Genomic DNA, 18,730 nt, shown 5'->3' on the forward strand with positions numbered 1-18,730 from the left:
TAAAATTCTTATTTCCAAATTGGGTTTATACGCTCAATTTAAGCAATTTTACCTGATTAAAAATTCGTGGATATAACATAAGGAGTGTGTTAACATAATTTATTGCAATTAATAAATTGCTGAATAAATAATACTACCCACAATCCCTGAGTTTGAATACACGGGTAATGAGTAGAATTTGTGCTGTTGACTTCTTGATTTCTTTACGATGAGAACGATTGGTACAACGGAATCTTGAATATCATATAATGTTTACGTTGGAGGAACAGAAGCAGCAACAGTTGGAACCACCACCACAGTGGGCACTTCTGTAACATACAATTCATAATGTGAATACGTTATTACTTCACGTGGGACGGGCTGAGCGGCTCAGATGGTACAGCACTGGCTTTCTGAACCAACTTTAGTTTGTTATGTGAAGATGCACTTATAGGCCTACACCACCCATGATTCGGTAGCGGTAAGTAAACAAATACTCTTGCAGGACAATGTTTCCGGCTCGTTCGCGTCTTGGTCTCATAAAGCCAATGCGCTACAGGCGGAGCCACTCAGACTGGTAATAGTAAAATAGAGACAATACAGTGATAGACTTTGTGCCTACAAATACGGCTGCTGCCCAAACAGCCTAAAATATTGAAGAATCATGTGTACAATGTAAAAACCCTGTTTTAGAAAACACGAATTATTTTTATGTTTTACAGAGGCACAAGAACCTCTCAGTCATACTTTTTTCATTTACCTTCTCTAAGGAGATAACTCTGGAACTGACATCAAGAAGCGGAATGAAACCCGTTTGACCCTCTGAAATCGAATAAGCATCCTTAGACTAGCAAAACTCGCAGAGCCTTCGTTGAAATATAACGCTCAGTTCGACATTTAAACGTAGATGAGTTAATTATTAGTATACTGCACCGCATGCTTCAGATACCGTACACATTTCGCTGTAGAATTGATGTTCGATTCCGCTGTAGGAGCTTTGATTCTGACGCACGAAGAAACTACTCATATCAACGTGAAGACGGAGGAAGTTGCCGAATATTGGAGAGGCTGAAGACTAACCAAGAACTCAATTTGCTGAAAAGGCGTGTGAAGTCTCTGTGGACTTCTCAGGTACAACCAATTCAGCGCGTAAACATTCAGTCTAGTCAAATACACTGACTGACAGAGCAAATGCAACACCAAGAAGGAGTGGTCAGAACTTTATGCCAATTGCAGGGTAGACTGACGTCACTGAGGTATGCTCATGATGTGAAATGCGCCGCTGTGCTGCGCACGTAGCGAACGATAAATGGGACACGGCGTTGGCGAATGGCCCAATTCGTACCGTGATTTCTCAGCCGACAGTCATTGTAGAACGTGTTGTCGTGTGCCACAGGACACGTGTATAGCTAAGAATGCCAGACCGCCGTCAACGGAGGCATTTCCAGCAGACAGACGACTTTACGAGGGGTATGGTGATCGGGCTGAGAAGGGCAGGTTGGTCGCTTCGTCAAATCGCAGCCGATACCCATAGGGATGTGTCCACGGTGCAGCGCCTGTGGCGAAGATGGTTGGCGCAGGGACATGTGGCACGTGCGAGGGGTCCAGGCGCAGCCCGAGTGACGTCAGCACGCGAGGATCGGCGCATCCGCCGCCAAGCGGTGGCAGCCCCGCACGCCACGTCAACCGCCATTCTTCAGCATGTGCAAGACACCCTGGCTGTTCCAATATCGACCAGAACAATTTCCCGTCGATTGGTTGAAGGAGGCCTGCACTCCCGGCGTCCGCTCAGAAGACTACCATTGACTCCACAGCATAGACGTGCACGCCTGGCATGGTGCCGGGCTAGAGCGACTTGGATGAGGGAATGGCGGAACGTCTTGTTCTCCGATGAGTCACGCTTCTGTTCTGTCAGTGATAGTCACCGCAGACGAGTGTGGCGTCGGCGTGGAGAAAGGTCAAATCCGGCAGTAACTGTGGAGCGCCCTACCGCTAGACAACGCGGCATCATGGTTTGGGGCGCTATTGCGTATGATTCCACGTCACCTCTAGTGCGTATTGAAGGCACGTTAAATGCCCACCGCTACGTGCAGCATGTGCACAATTCCTTATACATGCCACAAGCCGCCCACACTCATTGGAGAATCTACCGTAATAGGGCTGCAAATAGCCAAATAGATTTTTAAAAGAACATTGCAAAATAACTCAATAAATTAAAAATATAATTTAATATAATGAAGTGATCATTTTCAAAGTATAAAGGGTGTGATAGCCGGGAATCGTTGTCACTGGTTTCTTACATAAAAAAGGAGGTCCGTTGGTTAAGATCGCAATATACACTGTCAAGTAAAAGCTAACCGCTTGCATCTTGCTTTTGCCATTTTCCGATACCGAATCAACTGCCTTCCCTGAGTCACAGCTTGGTTGATATTGTTAATTTGAAGTTAAAAGTTATTCATGAATTTCTTTATTAATGAAGAAATAACATGACCTACAATCAGTAGCATAGCCAGGGCCGACCGATGGAGTAGGTTATAGTTACAAAATGATGATAGGACGTATTGAAGGCGCTTGTCCGTGTGTGTGGTGCATTCATGCATAAGTGTCATTAAAAAATGAAATGTCGTATGTCTTTTAGTGCCGGGATATCCCAGGACGGGTTCGGCTCGCCAGGTGCAGGTCTTTCTATTTGACACCCATAGGAAACCTGGGCGTCGTGATGAGGATGCCGTAGGAATTAACCAATTAAAGTTAAAATCCCCGGCCCGGCCGGGAATCGTACCCGGGACCCTCTGAACCGAAGGCCAGTACGCTGACCGTTCAGCCAACGAGTCTGACAGTGTCATTATAATGCCATTGATACCAGTGAAATATGTTGATATTCAGATTGCAGTGCTGATACGCTATAAAATCTTACATTAAAATACAGAACAAAAACAATGATTGAGATCAGCAGTTTTAAAGCGAACGGTATGTCCAGATTACAATATAAAGTTCAAATTTCCGGGATTCTTAGAAAATAAATTCAAGAGATCTGTTGGTTTTACAATTATGTGTCTGTAAATGTTCAAAAGAACCAACCCATTGAGTCGACTTTCGCTTGCTTATCGTCAGTTTATGTTTATTTATTTTTCTAAAAATTGCATTGGGGAGGGGGTTCTAACTCCCAGTAACTCCTCCTTAGTTACGCCCCTGCCTACAATCTAGCGTCAGGTTTAGAATAGCCGGGATGCTTATTCTGAAAGAAGAAAAAACACTGCTTCTGAAATCCTAACGTTGTAGGTTGTGTGAAGAGCACGTACGTCCTGTGGGCTGCATAAGTCAAAGGAGCGGTCGGATGTGTTGGAATATTGTCTGAGGGGTGGAGATTTCGTCTATCTATCTATTTGTCTATCTATTTATCTATCTCCCACATAAATAAAATAGTAGTTTTGTTTGAACTATGGTCAGAATTTAAAAAAAAAATTGGTATTTCAGTGTCGGTCATGTACAGAAGAAGAAGAAAACGCCGTTTTAATCCTTAAATTCACAGTACTGCATATGTACAAAGGGGAGATTACTTGCTTATTATATCTGCTTTACGACTTTACAAGTGTGCATTTACTTCTACCTAGCAGATGAACTCGCTAGGGGTCACTAGTGTATTACAAAAATTAACACCTACAGTTTTTCTGTTCGGAGTGAGATCGGCGATCTGTTCTTCTACGTCTTGTTGTACGTACATTGTACGTCATCGACCGTTTCTTTTGCGAAAATAAACTTTATGAGGCGACAATATTTGGTAGAGGGAGGAGCTGGATTTTGCCAAATTACATGTTTATTATTAGAATCGAAAAGAATAGAATACTCCCATCCCCTAGTTCCGGATCGCCCGAAACTAGCGAGCACTCTTTTATCGCAATTCATAAAAGTTTGATACATGCATTAGATTTTCCTCTTATAATTATCTGACTATTACTACACTAAACATAATTTATTTTTTCCTACACGCTAACAATGCTATATTGCATAGGACAGCATGTATATGTCCTTAGATTATTTAATGCTCACTTTTGTGTCACAAGTCTTTTGGAGTATTCTACCACTGCAGCATGCCTTACTTGGCGGCTGAATTATCAATAAAACAGAATGACACGACAATAAACAATTTATATATTAATACATTTGAAATTACTTTTTTTTACGTCGCACCGACACAGATAGTCTTACGGCACCGAGCTCGATAGCTGCAGTCGCTTAAGTGCGGTCAATATCCAGTATTCGGGAGATAGAAGGTTCGAACCCCACTGTCGGCAGCCCTCCAAATGGTTTTCGTGGTTTCCCATTTTAACACCAGGCAAATGCTGGGGCTGTACCTTAATTAAGGCAACGGCCGCTTCCTTCCCACTCCTAGCCCTTCCCTGTCCCATCGTCGCCATAAGACCTACCTATGTCGGTGCGACGTAAAGCAACTAGCAAAAAAAAATCTTACGGCGACGATGGGACAGGAAAGGGCTAGGAATGGGAAGGAAGCGGCCGTGGCCTTACCTAAAGTACAGCCCCAGCATTTGCATGGTGTGAAAATGGGAAACCATGGAAAACCATCTTCAGGGTTGCCGACAGTGGGGTTCGAACCCACTATCTCCCGAATACTGGATACTGGCTGCACTTAAGCGACTGCAGCTATCGAGCTCGGTAAGATTACTTTTAACCTACTAGTAACTATTTTCATTATTGTAGGATATGCAGGCCTCTTATCCATCTTGTCCTTCATTACTCTCGTTTGTATTTGTTTTCATGAGTTTAATTTACTTTTTCCACATACTTTTTAAAATACAAAAAAAATGTTGCTACTCTTTCCGGTGTAATCCACTCTCGTCCGCCTCTGTGGTGTAGTGGTTAGTGTGATTAGCTGCCACCCCCGGAGACCTTGGATCGCTTCCCGGCTCTGCCACGAAATTTGAAAAGTAGTACGAGTGGTCCACTCAGCCTCGGGAGGTCAACTGAGTAGATGTAGGTTCGACTCCCACTTCAGTCATCCCGGAAGTGATTTTCCGTGGTTTCCGACTTCTCCTCCAGCAAATGCCGGGATGGTACCTAAAGGTTACGGCCGCCTCCTTTCCTATTCCTTGTCTATCCCTTCCAATCTTCCCATCCCCCATAAGGCCCCTGTTCAGCATAGCAGGTGAGGCCGCCTAGGCGAGGTACTGGTCATCCTCCCCAGTTGTATCCCCGACCCAGAGCCTGAAGCTCCAGGACACTGCCTTTGAGGTGGCGGAGGTGGGATCCCTCGCTGAGTCCGAGGGTAAAACCGACCCTGAAGGGGTAAACAGATCAAGAAGGAGAACAAGTATTCCACCCTTTATTTAATATTTTAGCTATTGTATAGAAATCTCTCTTTCTCTTTTTTTTACTCGCTTCTCAGATATTTTACTCTCAGTGCTTAGGTTGCGCTACAAACTCTTAATATATGCCCTTCTTCTATTCCTCCTCCACAGAGTAGACGCTGATTTTCGTTATTGCTCTCTCTTATGAATTCCCATTAGCCACCACACCATTCCTCTCATTTCCCTGTTACGAAGCCTTTCTCTCCTTATTTCCATATTGTGTACGATTTTTCAAAATTCCAGCAGTGTCTTTTTAGGTCCACATTCTGCCATAATCGTCTGTTTCTCAACATCCTTCACTCTGACCATTACTTTCTTACTGAATTCCGTATCTTTATACTGAATCTCTTTACTCCAGTAGCTTCCCATTCCTATTCTGTCGAGCATCTTTTTTCACTTTCATTAGCCAGTAACCATCATTCTAGTGGTCCGTCTGTTGTTTGTATGCTATATTCAGTATTTCTATCCCCTCTCCCCCTTCTTAATCTTAACCGATATTTTATTACTTTCCTGGCTATATCTGCTTGAATTATTATATCCTCACATAGTCTTCTAATTCCACAATTGGCCGTACATTCTGGAAGCCCCATAATGATTCTGCGAAATTTATTATTTATTATATCTAATTTTTTCTCTCTAGTTCCACGCCCCAAATTTCTGCTCCATACAGTTCTCTTGTAATGACTAGCGCATTTAAAACATTTTTATGTATCTTGTATTCAGTACACGTCATCTTCCTCTCTAAACACCTTGTGCTAGATAAAGCGGCCAACCCTTTCATTTTTGCACGTCTTATTTCCTCATTCCACTTCCCAATGGATGTCATTTTAATCCTACATATTTTATTGACAACTTCCAGTTCTATACCTTCTAATCTCCAGCCTCTTTCATTTTTCTTTAACTTATTTCCTTTTTTACATATAATTACTTTTGTTTTTGTTTTTATTTTTTAATTAAAAATGCTATTTATTCGGGGCGTCGACCTAAGAAGATCTTTTGCACCTACTTTGCACCATATGTTATGAACCTGCGTGTATTTGGAAATTGCGGAAGTGTAGAGTGTTGAATGTGAGGAAAGGAATATTAAGGACGACAAAAATACCCAGTCCCCAGACCAGAGATATTAAACATGTACAATTAAAAAACCTCACCCGGCCGAGAATCGAACCCGGTACCCTTGTGACCAACAGCCAGTACGCTAACCATTTAGCCATTTACACAACATTCTTATTGCTTCTTCTATATTATGTTCTCTATATCCACCTCCAATATTTCAAAAGTTTTCCCCTTGTAATAGTTCCTAAATTCGTATCTATGTTCCTCCCTCCATCTATACCTAACCAGTTGTTTCTGAACATATTTACTGTGATGTTTTACTTTTGGTTTTCCTTCATCTCTCATTAATCGAATAACAAACGGGGAATGATGGGATGGTGTCTGTTTCTGTATTTGAATGTCTTGCTGGTTGTTTAAATGGGCCTAACATCTAAGGTCATCGGCACCCTGAATGTCTTTGATACAAGTTAGTGCTTCCCGGGATGCTAAAACTAAGGCTATCACGCTCTCTCCTGACTCAAAGGTATAGGTTAAGTTTCCTGGGAGTGGGAAGGAAGCGATCGTGTCCATTAATTAAGGTACATTCCCAACATTTGCCTATTGTGAAAATGTGAAACTACGGAAAACCATCTTCAGGGCTGCCAACAGTGGGGTTCGAACCCACTATCTCCCGAATGCAAGCTCACAGCTGCGCGACCCTAACTGTCAGGCCACTTGCTCGGTCCTTTAAACAACAAGCATCATCATTATCAACAAGTCAAATGATCTAATAGCACAATGCGTACCTGACGCAGGCTCTGAGCGCGCACAACTCGTTGCCTCACTTCAGGCCCTATTTGCTACCGTTACACGCAACCATTGTCCGAATTCCTAACAATTTCTTTCGAACGGGATATTTAACTATCTAAATTGGAGTTATTGTTTGTTATGGTCGAAAAACTGAATAAAGTTCCCGTAGATTGATGAAATCTCCCACTGTGCACCGGTTTGTCTTCAGACCAACTTTGATTTATGGGTGTGACTGAATGATTCGACCACGCAGAAGTGAACATTGCGTTATATGAGTGGTTCAAATCTGTTCGAACAAAGAATCTGTGAGTGAGTGGGCCAATGTTACAAGGCAAAGAGCGAGAAATGGCAAATAACCTGCGAGTTGACGTTGATTCAGTAAAGAATTTGTGTGTCATACTGGGTGGTTATTCCCTTTTCGAGAATATCGCAGTAAAGAAAAATGTGCTAAATTTGCACACTCAGCTGAATGATTACTTCCCGTAGTTGTCACGAATGTAAGGGCTGTAAAATCCCTAGTAATAAAACCAGGAAAATATTTAGTTAGAAATTATTTATAATAACCAAAATAAAGATACATGCTTATATTTAAGGTGGATATCTTTGCCGTTAAAGTGTTCGCTTAATTTTTACAACCTTGTTTTAGCGGACACCTTTAGTAACGGACATTTTTCCATGGAACTGACGGAGTTCGGATAAGAGAGGTCCAACTATAATAATAATAACAATAATAATAATAATAATAATAATAATAATAATAATAATAATAAAATCCAGGAGAAGTATAAGGAAAAGGTTCACAAGTAACTGCTTCCAGTAAATGAAGTAGGTGATATCAACCATCAGGGTATGGGGTTTCATTGTTCCAATAGAGGTGGGAGCACCAGACAAAATCTCCTTTAGCTGTATGATGCACTCCATCAGTCACACCTCAAGAATAGCATCTGTATTTAACTCCACAAAATAGTGGTTTCGGAAAACTGCAACTTTGTGAGGAATGTGCGGAAAATGTATTTGAAGGACATATAACGAAAAAAACTCATGGTCATTTCAGCTTCACTAGGCCTTAACGGTAATCCCGAGTGTATCTGAACATCGGGAAAATCCAAAATAGCGGAATAATAATAATAATAATAATAATAATAATAATAATAATAATAATAATAATAATAATAATAATAATAATAATAATCCTCAGTACGGATGGAGATTGCTACCCTGGAAACAAGATCGTAGCTTCAAAACTATATCGCTTCTTGAGTTCAGCATTTATCTAAAAAATTGGACGGACTATTTCCCATGACATTGCAAAAATAAACGAAAGTGAACGGTGGAGGGGGGATGGAAGTAAGTAATTAAAAAATCAAACACACCATATTATTTTGTTTGTCGAATCCATCAGATAGTTTTACGACCCTCAATTTCGATAAAAACAGATCGATTCTTAAACAGTACGGTGAAATAGTTCTGAATAATAAGTGGATGGTAGAGCACTTTGCAGCACAATACATTAATAGCATAATCTATAGTTGTACACCGACGTGTTGAAACACCGGATCCCGTGAAATCTCTGAAGTTAAGCAACATTGGGCGTGGTCTAGATTTCGATGGGTTGCCACGCGCTGTTTGTCGGGGATAGGTGGGGGGGGGGGGGGGGGTAAGGGAGTGGAGGAGCAGAAAGGAACTGGCCAACCTACCGTACTAAAAGTTCGGCTCAGGCACATCTCTGCGGAGGTTCGGACCTGCCTTCGGGCAGAATACACCCTTACTTTACCTACTTGTGTAACATGCAATCGATCTTTGTCATGCAGAATGTTGTGTACCATAATATTCCACACCGGATTTGCGACAAATAGTGAAATACTTTCTCCAGAACAAACCACGTGCTCCCAAAAACAATCCTGACTGTAGTTTTCTCCAAGGATTCTCCACTTTTGTTACAGGATATGAAGTTCTTGAGTTCTGGTTGCGAACGTCTACATTTTCACACATTACCACAAATCTCATAATGAATATAGAAGGAATTTTCCAGGTTTGTAGGTCGTGGTCTTATCAGGTCCTATCTCTGAAAGTTTCAACAGAGACTGGGACCGATATTTTCAGGTTATCAGTCTCTCCAAAGATCAGCCCACTACAAGACTGGAACATTTCTTCTATATTCATTGTGTCGCGGGCAGTGGAAACCTAAGCTTTAAAATACGAGTATCCACACGGTTCTTACCCTCGGGCGATTCAGTGGTGTTCATTGGCATATCGCGTTGTGTCCGTAGAGCTAACCATGCCTCACGCAGTATGGGATCAGATGGGCCCCAGTCTTCAGTTGGTCGCAGTGCCATGCGGAATTTCTGTATGGAAGATAAGTGGCAAGTCATAACATGTACATAAGGAATCAGATTAAACACACGAAGCAATTTAAGTTGTGAAAACAAATGCAAGCTTGTAGTATTACTTGAGTGTTGATATCGTGATCGAAACAGTGAATTCACCGTTAGACACAATATCTATGAATCCTTAACAACCTGTCGACTAAGGCCCGTATCCATCAACGTCAGTTACTTTTGCTGTTATCTTAGATTTCCAAAACTCGCATAACGCTCACTTCTGTATTCACCACATAATTTATTATCACGGTTTACCAAAACTAGGTTTCGTTTCAATCTGAATTTGAAACTTAAATTTTTATGCTAACACACGAAAAACAAATGACTGCCGCCACTATCCAAATGTAAATGTTTTGATTTCATTCGGGGTTTGCAAATAATTTATCATAAATTATGTCAGCTAAGAATCGAGGGCTTTGAAAGAAGCAGCAGAAAGAATCCAGAAAGGAGTGAGGCAAGGCTGCAGGCAAGGCCCCTCCTTTTGAATGTTTACATAGAACAGGCAGTAAAGGAAATCAAAGAGGAATTTTGAAAGGGAATCACAATCCATGGAGAGGAAATCAAGACCTTAAGATTTGTAGATGATATTGTTTTTTTATCTGAGACTGCAGAAGATCTCGAGAAGTTGCTGAATGGTATGGACGAAGTCTTGCGTAAGGCGCACAAGATGAAAACAAATAAGTTCAAAACAAAAGTAATGGAGTGCACTCGAACGAAGGCAGGTGATGCAGGAAACTATTAGGTTAGGAAACGAAGTCTTAAAGGAAGTAGATGAATATTGTTACTTGGGTAGTAAAATAACTAACGATGGCAGAAGTAAGGAGGAGATAAAATGCAGACTAGCACAAGCAAGGAAGAGCTTTCTTAAGGAAAGAAATTTGCTCACTTCAAACATTGATATAGGAATTAGAAAGATGTTTTTGAAGACTTTCATCTGGAGCGTGGGATTGTGTGGAAGTGAAACATGGACGATAACTAGCTCAGAAGGAAAGAGAATAGAAGCTTTAAAATGTTGTGTTACAGAAGAATGCTGAAGGTGAGACGGATAGATCGAATCACGAATGAAGAGGTACTGAATCGAATCGGTGAGAGGAGATCTATTTGGGTAAATTTGACGAAAAGAAGAGATAGAATGATAGGACACATCTTAAGACACCCAGGACTTGTTCAGTTGGTTTTTGAAGGAAGTGTAGGTGGTAAGAACGGTAGGGGAAGACCAAGGTATGAATATGACAAACATATTAGAGCGGATGTAGGATGCAATAGTTACGTCGAAATGAAAAGGTTAGCACAGGATAGGGTGGCATGGAGAGCTGCATCAAAGCAGTCTATCGACTGATGGCTCAAACAACAACATTTACCAGAAACGAAGAAGGAAGCCTAATATGACTTTCCAAGAGCATGAATATGGTGACAGAAAGCATTAACATCGTCGAGAATAAGAAGACCAATCATAGACTAAACATTGTGTATTTTATTCGAAAAATAAGGCAGTATTCCTTACTTTTTAATTAAAAAGTCATCCATTCGTTACCGTACGAGATATAAGCTATAATCGAAGATTCATCTTAGGCGTACCTACGAGTTGGGAATTCCAGGTTATGTTCGGTCAGGGATAACACTGACAATGTCGAAGCTTTAAATAACCTAAACTGTGTTTCAAAATCAGTGTCATCGTAGTCTTCAAAGTATGTAGCACGTTCTCTTTATCCACCTACGATATTTTATTGCATAATCTTGTTAATATTCCCCGTCGCTCTGATTATCTCTTTAGTTAAATATTGCAGACATCTACGGGTTTGCCATCTTAGATTTCCTGTTTCACCGGCCAAATTTTAAGCCAAGATAATAAGCGTTATCCGAGATAATGTTGTTGTTGGTGAATAAAAATGCAGGGCGAGTCAGTTATCAAGTGTTGGAACTTCCGTAAGGCTCCGCTGTCCAGAGAATGTAGTTCCATTTTTCTACACCGCGCACCGCACGCATCGTTTGGCCTGAACGAGTAGCTGTTGAGCGCACTGTTGTGTAGCGCGATGCACTGTATTAGAGGATGAAATACTGTTTATGTGTGACTTGATTGGTGTTATTAAGTGTAATCATCATCATGAATATGCCAGGCTATTTTGTGCCAGGTTGTGAGTCTGGGTATAGTAAAGAAGATGGTAGGCACTGGTTTAGACATAAGCAAAATTGTTTGAGTGAATGGAACAGGAAAAGTAACATGAGTGATAGACTGTTAACTTTGAACGATTTTGTGTGAGAGACATACATTCTAGTGATGACATCCTGATCGAAGTGGATACCTTCAATATAGACGGAAAAACAGTATAATTGGTTCGTAACAGGTGGAAGTTAATAGAGAACGCTGGGCCACATAATGTTTCGGGAGTACCAAGCTACTTCAGTCCATATACGTTCCAGTGAAAGGAATTCTTTCTTCTACGGCGAACTGTGTGGGTGTTGTTTGCCACAAGCTGTCATCCTTTGCGCAACAGAAAAGATCAATGGTACGAGATGAAAGACGTAGATGTAGGGAGGTAAAGGCAAATATTCATGAACAGATAAAGAACACTATTGGACTGACAGATAATGAACCGGGCAACAGTCCCTTAGATCTTTCAGTTAATAATAGCAGTTCAGCTAGAGCAGACAATAATCTCGTATATTATTTATGTGGCTACTTGATTCACACAGCGTCAAAGAACATTGTACCTTGCAGTGAGTGTGTGAAATCATTAGAATGTGATTCTGAAACTCAGCGTGCCCTTTGTGATGTGAGCGTTCTTTCCACATTACGGGACTTTGGCGGCAAATATCCTTCGTTAGCCTTTCATGACGTGGTGAAACGTGTAGACGCTACAATGGAATAAAGGCTGAATGGAGAAGGCGCGTTGTAGGGTGATATATTTTCAGACTGTATGGAGATGATATACGAACTTCCAGTGTTTCGAAATTTGTGCTGCCCAGAGGATCATCTGCTATATACGAGATGTGTTTTTAAGTAAGAGCCGTTTGAAAATAACTACAGAATGAAAGGCGTTTTCCAAACACCACATTTATTTTCAGATTCTACATACTTTATTTTTCAACATAGCAGCTAAGTTTGTGTGTATCTCCATTCCATGCTCTGTTGCTTCGATTCGGGTGGGACATGAGAAACCCATATTTCGTCTCCTGTTACGATCTGACTCAACATGTCGTCACCTTCTTCAGCATAACGAGTCAAAAACATCATCGAACACTCAAATCTGCCCAAAAACAAAGATTCTCCTGTAAAGGTAAAGGCCAAACAGACTCTGTTCCAGCGCAAGAACTCTTGGTTATCGGAGCAGGCGGCAAGTGTCTATGAAGAGGGTATTCAAAACTTAGTTGTAAGGTATGATAAGTGTTTAAACAAACTTGGCGGCTATGTTTAAAAGCAGAGTAATGTCTGTAGAACCTGCAAATAAATGTGGTGTTTGAAAATCTCCTACCATTGTGTAGTTATTTTCAAACGGCCTTACTTAAAAAACACGCCTCGTATTTGCCCAAAATTGTATTCCATTATATTAAGTGCAGATTTATTTTTCGGGCAAAGGAAATATCTAGAAAGGCGAAGTCCAGGTCATCTTTGAAAGCAGCAAGAAAAGTATTGAAAGTTTCTTCCAATTAGAGGCAAGCATATTTAATTGTATGTGTCCTGAATGACATGTTTTACCATTGATTTACGTAAACAGTACTTTAGTGCGTTATATAGCACTCCCAATAATATTAATTACATTAATGTGTGTTTAAATTACGTAAAGCAGTTTCACCTATTTCATGCTACGGTATGCAGTATTGCAGTCGCGTTTAAGGCCAGCTAACACTAGCCCCACCATGTGGCGGGAACGATGAACTACATGAGTTCCACCATATAACTTGCCCTGACAAATGTAACTGTTATATCTGTTTTCTTAGCTATAAGCCAAGATAAAAGCTTTTACTCGCGTTGATGAATACGGGCCCTAGAAGAGAATATCAGCTTATGTAAACACAACAGCAAAGCCATGTCCTTTACAGGCCATGAATGTCACTGGAGGAGTAGAAGACTGAGTTTTCTACATATTAGTGAAATTGACACAGGGAAGGATAGAAGGGTCAGCTCTATACCAGGTCGCATTTGTCCTCAGGATTTAATGTGATTTTAGGCTGAATGAGTAACAGGGTTAGAAGTCTAGTGGTAGTCTTGTTTCTAATCTTCATAATTTCATAACAGGGAAAGAACCTTCCACACTTTTGATTGGACCGAACTCACTTTTACTGTTTCGGATAGACGGCCCCATTGCACTTGTCAAGTTGCATTAATAATAATAATAATAATAATAATAATAATAATAATAATAATAATAATAATAAGTCTGATTAGCTGCCACCCCCGGAGGCCCGGGTTCGATTCCCCGGCTCCGCCACGACATTCGAAAAGTGGTAGGAGGGGGTCCTCTAGGCCTCTGGAGGTCAACTGAGTAGAGGGTTTCGATTTCCACCTCAACGATTCTCAAAGTGGGTTTTCGTCTTTTCCCACTTCTCCTCCAGGCAAATGCCGGGATGGAACCTAACTTGAGGCCACGGCCGTTTTCATCCCTCTTCATGGTCTATCCCTTCCAATGTTCCCATCCCCAACAAGGCCCCTGTTCAGCATAGCAGGTAAGGCCGCCTTGGCGAGGTACTTGTCCTCCTCAAGAGTTGTATCCCTGAGCAAATATCCCACGATCCAGTACACTGCCATTGAGGAGGCAGACGATGGGATTCCTCTCTGAGTCTGGAGGAAAACCAACCTTGGAGGGCAAATGGATTAAATAAAGTAGTATTATTATTTTTAATATAAAATACATTACAATTTGAATATATCACGGTCATAATAGTTCCTTAGAATTTCAAAATAAAAAGTAATGTAGTTTGGAAGGAAACCGTACAGCTAATGCAAATTTGTATGTATGTCTACCACTTATACCCGTTTCCTTATTCGGGGTCAGGGATGAGGTGAGATGAAATTATATGGCATGTTTTACGGCCGGATGCTCTTCCTGACGCCAACCTGAGTTGAGGAGCTAAAAAAGGTGAAATTAATTATTGTGAATGAAACTTCGTAAGAATGTGTAAGGAATCGGCTGTGGCCTATGGATAGGAACTATTTTGGCATTTGCCTGGCAGTAAAAATGGGAAGCCACAGAAAACCATTTTCAGGATAGCCAACGTTGGGGTTCGAACCTACTCGTCTCCCAAATGCAGAGCCACTCCGCTCGGTACACTAACACAAAGTAGGCCTATAAGTTTGAAGGTAAAGTAATGTCTAAAGGTTACATAAGAAACATTGTGTAAACTGCGAGGTAACATTTGTAGTGGGCTATAATAAGCAGTAAATATATAATTACGGTGGACTGCCAGGATTATGTTATCAAATATTGTGATGTAATAAAGCTAGAAATTATTGCCTTGTAAAACGATCATCCAAGAGATTAATTTTTAGTGGAGAGAGTTGTAAGTAAATTAAAGAATCTTGCCTCCTTCAAGTTGTTTCCCGGTTGTTTCAGCACAATCACAATGGCCCAGCCAGGAATTTGCAGCATGGACAAGCATGCCAGTCCCCAGCCAATTGCATCTGCCCAGTCCGGGTAGTCGTAAGATTCATAGTTCAGTGGTTTGAAGCCGACCAGTGAGTAGACGAAGATACACTGAAAAGAATGTTGGATACACTATGAATGGGAGCAGAAATTGCTGAATATTATAAAAATAATATACACATTACCTGAAATTATATATGAACACTGCTACGTGCCAGCCCTGTGGCAGACAGAACCTTTCGGTACTTCTTGGAAGGGACTAGGGAGTCAGCTCCCAGCCGGCCTGGAAGGCATGGCTGGCATTTCCGTGCAATGTTCTCGTCGGGTGGCTTACCTGTGAGTTTCTTGGAGATGCAACGTCTCTGGCCACATCGCGAATATTCTGGTTCACATCGCCCGAGCTATAAAGAGGGAGGCTATAGTCAGTTGTTGCTGATCTCGGAGTCAGTGTTGGACTCAGTGGTGGAGTCAGTGCGAGACTCAGTGTGTTGGGTTCGGTGGCTGGGGTGGGGGCGACAGAGGTTTTGGCTGTCGCTAGTGTCCTACAGAGGTCTGAACGAGGACCTGTGCTTGTGGTGTCGGAGTATCCAGTGATTCGCTGTATTAGAGACGGCGTATGGGACAGAAGACTGTGTAATCCCTTAGAGTACTATGTGTTTATGTACTTCTGTGGACTGAGAATCGTCGCACAGCTGCTCCAGCTATCGTGAGAGTAATTGGAACAGCGCAAATGGTCATTGTGTGAATAATGCCTTGCTGGTTAGCACTGTCGAACTGTTGCTGTTTATTTGTCCGCTGTGATATACCGTCTGAGTTACTGGACTGTGTCTGCAGTCGAATCAAGGTATAGTTATCGTGTGTTGTGTAGACGGTAGCACTGTGTTCAAACCCAGCGGTCTGCACACAGCTGGTGTATGGGGTGACTAGACTTGGAGAAGTGAAAGTAAGGCTTATAGCCGTCCTCAGGTAATATCAACGGTCCGGACTACCTGCTGTGCAGAAAGAAGAGAGACTTGTGAATAGACAGCAATTGGTGAGTGTGCTCATCCTTAGTTCAATAGAATTGTGGCTATATATGTGTGTGTGCATTTATAGGGTCATCTATATACATAAAATACGAGTAACATGTCCTGACTGACTGACTGACTGACTCATCGTCGCCGAGCCAAAACTACTGGACGTAAAGAAATGAAGTTTTGGGGATACATTTATATGAGGGTGTAGGTGCTCACTAAGGGAGGATTTGTGGATATTCCGTCGGTAAATGGGTGAGAAGTGGGTGAATTTCTTAAACGAAGATATCTGTATCCCAAAAAACTTAAAAGTTTACGGACGTAAAAATTGGTATTTGAAATCTCTTTTAATAATTAAGAAACCTTTTTGTATTTGTTTTCGGAAAATCCCATTAAGGGGGTGAACAAAGGGGAAAAGGGGTTGAATACCTTTAATGAGGATACTTATTTCTCAAAAACTGAAGATGTTACAGACATGAAATTTGGTATTTGGAATCTCCTTTGAAAATAAAGAAACACGTATTTCTGTGTCTTTGGAAAATCCAATGATTAGGGGTTTAACACGAGTGACAAACGGGGTGAATTTACAAAAATACTACATCTGCAAATTATCTCAGACACGTAACATACTGCAGACTTGAAAATTGGTATTTGGAATCGCCTTTAAAAGTAAAGAAACAAAAAAAAATTGTTTTCGGAAAGTCCACTTAAGGGGAACTGAAAAAGGGATGTGAACTTTTTAAATGAGCATATCTACAGTAAATCTGAAAAACTTACATGTTACAGACGTGAAAACTGGTGTTTTGAATCTCTTTTAAAAATAATGAAATGTGTATTTTTGTTTTCGAAAAATCCACTTACGTGGGGGGGCGTGAAAGATTTGAAAAATTAGTTGAATTTTTCCTATGATAATACTTACGTCTGAAAAAACTAAAGTTGATACAAACATGAAAATTGGTCTTTCGAATCTCCTGTAAAAATGAACATGCATTTTGGGGGGGAAATAAACTAGGTGGGGGGATGAAAACGGAATTGAATTCTTTTTTTTGCTAGGGGGCTTTACGTCGCACCGACACAGATAGGTCTTATGGCGACGATGGGATAGGAAAGGCCTAGGAGTTGGAAGGAAGCGGCCGTGGCCTTAATTAAGGTACAGCCCCAGCATTTGCCTGGTGTGAAAATGGGAAACCACGGAAAACCATCTTCAGGGCTGCCGATAGTGGGATTCGAACCTACTATCTCCCGGATGCAAGCTCACAGCCGCGCGCCTCTACGCGCACGGCCAACTCGCCCGGTTTGAATTCTTTTTACGAGGATACATATATCTCGAAAACTAAAGATGTTACAGTCGTGATAACTGGTATTTGGAACCTCCTTTATACATAAAGAAACACGATTCTTTGTTTCGTAAAACTCACTTAGGGGGGAGTGTGAAAAGAAATGAAAAAATTGAATTACTTTTATGGAGAAACTTATATCTCAAAAACTGAAGGTTACAGACGTGAAAATTCGTATTTGGAATCTCCTTTAAAAATAAAGAAGCACGCATTTTTTGGGTGGGAGAAATCAACTTAACGGGTGGGGGATGGGATAAAAAGGAGTTGAAACTTTTATAAGGATACTTATATCTCCAAAACTGAAGATGTTACACACATGAAAAATTGTATTTGGAATCTTCTTCGGAAAATCCACTTAAGGGGGTGAACTAATTGAAAAATGTGTTGAATACTGTGTCCTTTTAAAGGCACCCAAATGCGGTGGTCTTCTTTCTTGATGTGTGCGCCGGCTGCTCCTGAAAATAATGACATTTAAAAAATACCTACCGCCGCATGTAGACTCTTCTTCCTCAGAGGTGGTGCGTCCTTCGATCCCTCGGGTTGATGGGCCACACGTTGATCGGGGGGGTGAGGAAATGAAAGATGGGGTAAACTAAACTATTCAATGACGGTACCCAAAGACTGGATTAAAATTTAAATAAATAAAATGGTTTATTTAACAAAAATCTGCAAAATGTAAATGAAAGTAAACTGGTGTAAAATGAAATAATGTGAAATGAAACTTAAAATTTAAAACAATTGAAAGATCTGCATTACAATAAATTAATTATCCGCCTTAATAAAATCTCGACTGAATGTCGATTAAATTTTAGTGTTCTGAATTACATCGAACCACTGTCTCCATGACGATGACGTGACCACATTTAAACACTGGTCAGAAATATAGTCTCATTTGAATGAAGATGTCATCTCACAATAAACTCAGTAATTAATTAATTGATTTATTAATCCATCCAATTGACATTGACGTTAAGGTGTCTGTCAAATATTTAACTCATGTTTAAATTCATTTGGGAAGCACCCCACTCTAAAATAATAACAAAATACACTGACCATGTGCAATAATAACGAAAAGAGAGAAAAGGAAAACAACCATGAACATTGTACTTTTTCTGTTATGTAATCTTTGCCACATGTTTAAACTGCTTATGGCTGAAAACGAGGAAATTTTTACTGAACTGAACACCTGAGTGCTATCACCACTCATTAAATTTGTTAAACCTTATT

At 40.9% G+C, this 18,730-nt stretch overlaps 1 protein-coding gene across 1 annotated transcript in view; it reads right to left on the reverse strand.

Moving 5' to 3' along the window:
* Window positions 1–252: 252 nt before the first annotated feature.
* The window catches only part of LOC136863481 (sodium-dependent proline transporter-like), a 206,613-nt gene continuing 188,135 nt past the window's right edge, over window positions 253–18,730 (reverse strand). The window contains exons 13-15 of the mRNA XM_068225959.1: window positions 15,094–15,264; window positions 9,412–9,535; window positions 253–308 (exon numbers count right to left, since the gene is read on the reverse strand). Of these exons, the coding sequence (XP_068082060.1) occupies window positions 253–308; window positions 9,412–9,535; window positions 15,094–15,264 (351 nt within the window). The remainder of the gene's footprint in view (window positions 309–9,411; window positions 9,536–15,093; window positions 15,265–18,730) is intronic.

The sequence above is a fragment of the Anabrus simplex genome, chromosome 2 (assembly GCF_040414725.1).
Source record: "Anabrus simplex isolate iqAnaSimp1 chromosome 2, ASM4041472v1, whole genome shotgun sequence".
In the NCBI taxonomy this organism is placed as follows: Eukaryota; Metazoa; Arthropoda; class Insecta; order Orthoptera; family Tettigoniidae; genus Anabrus; species Anabrus simplex.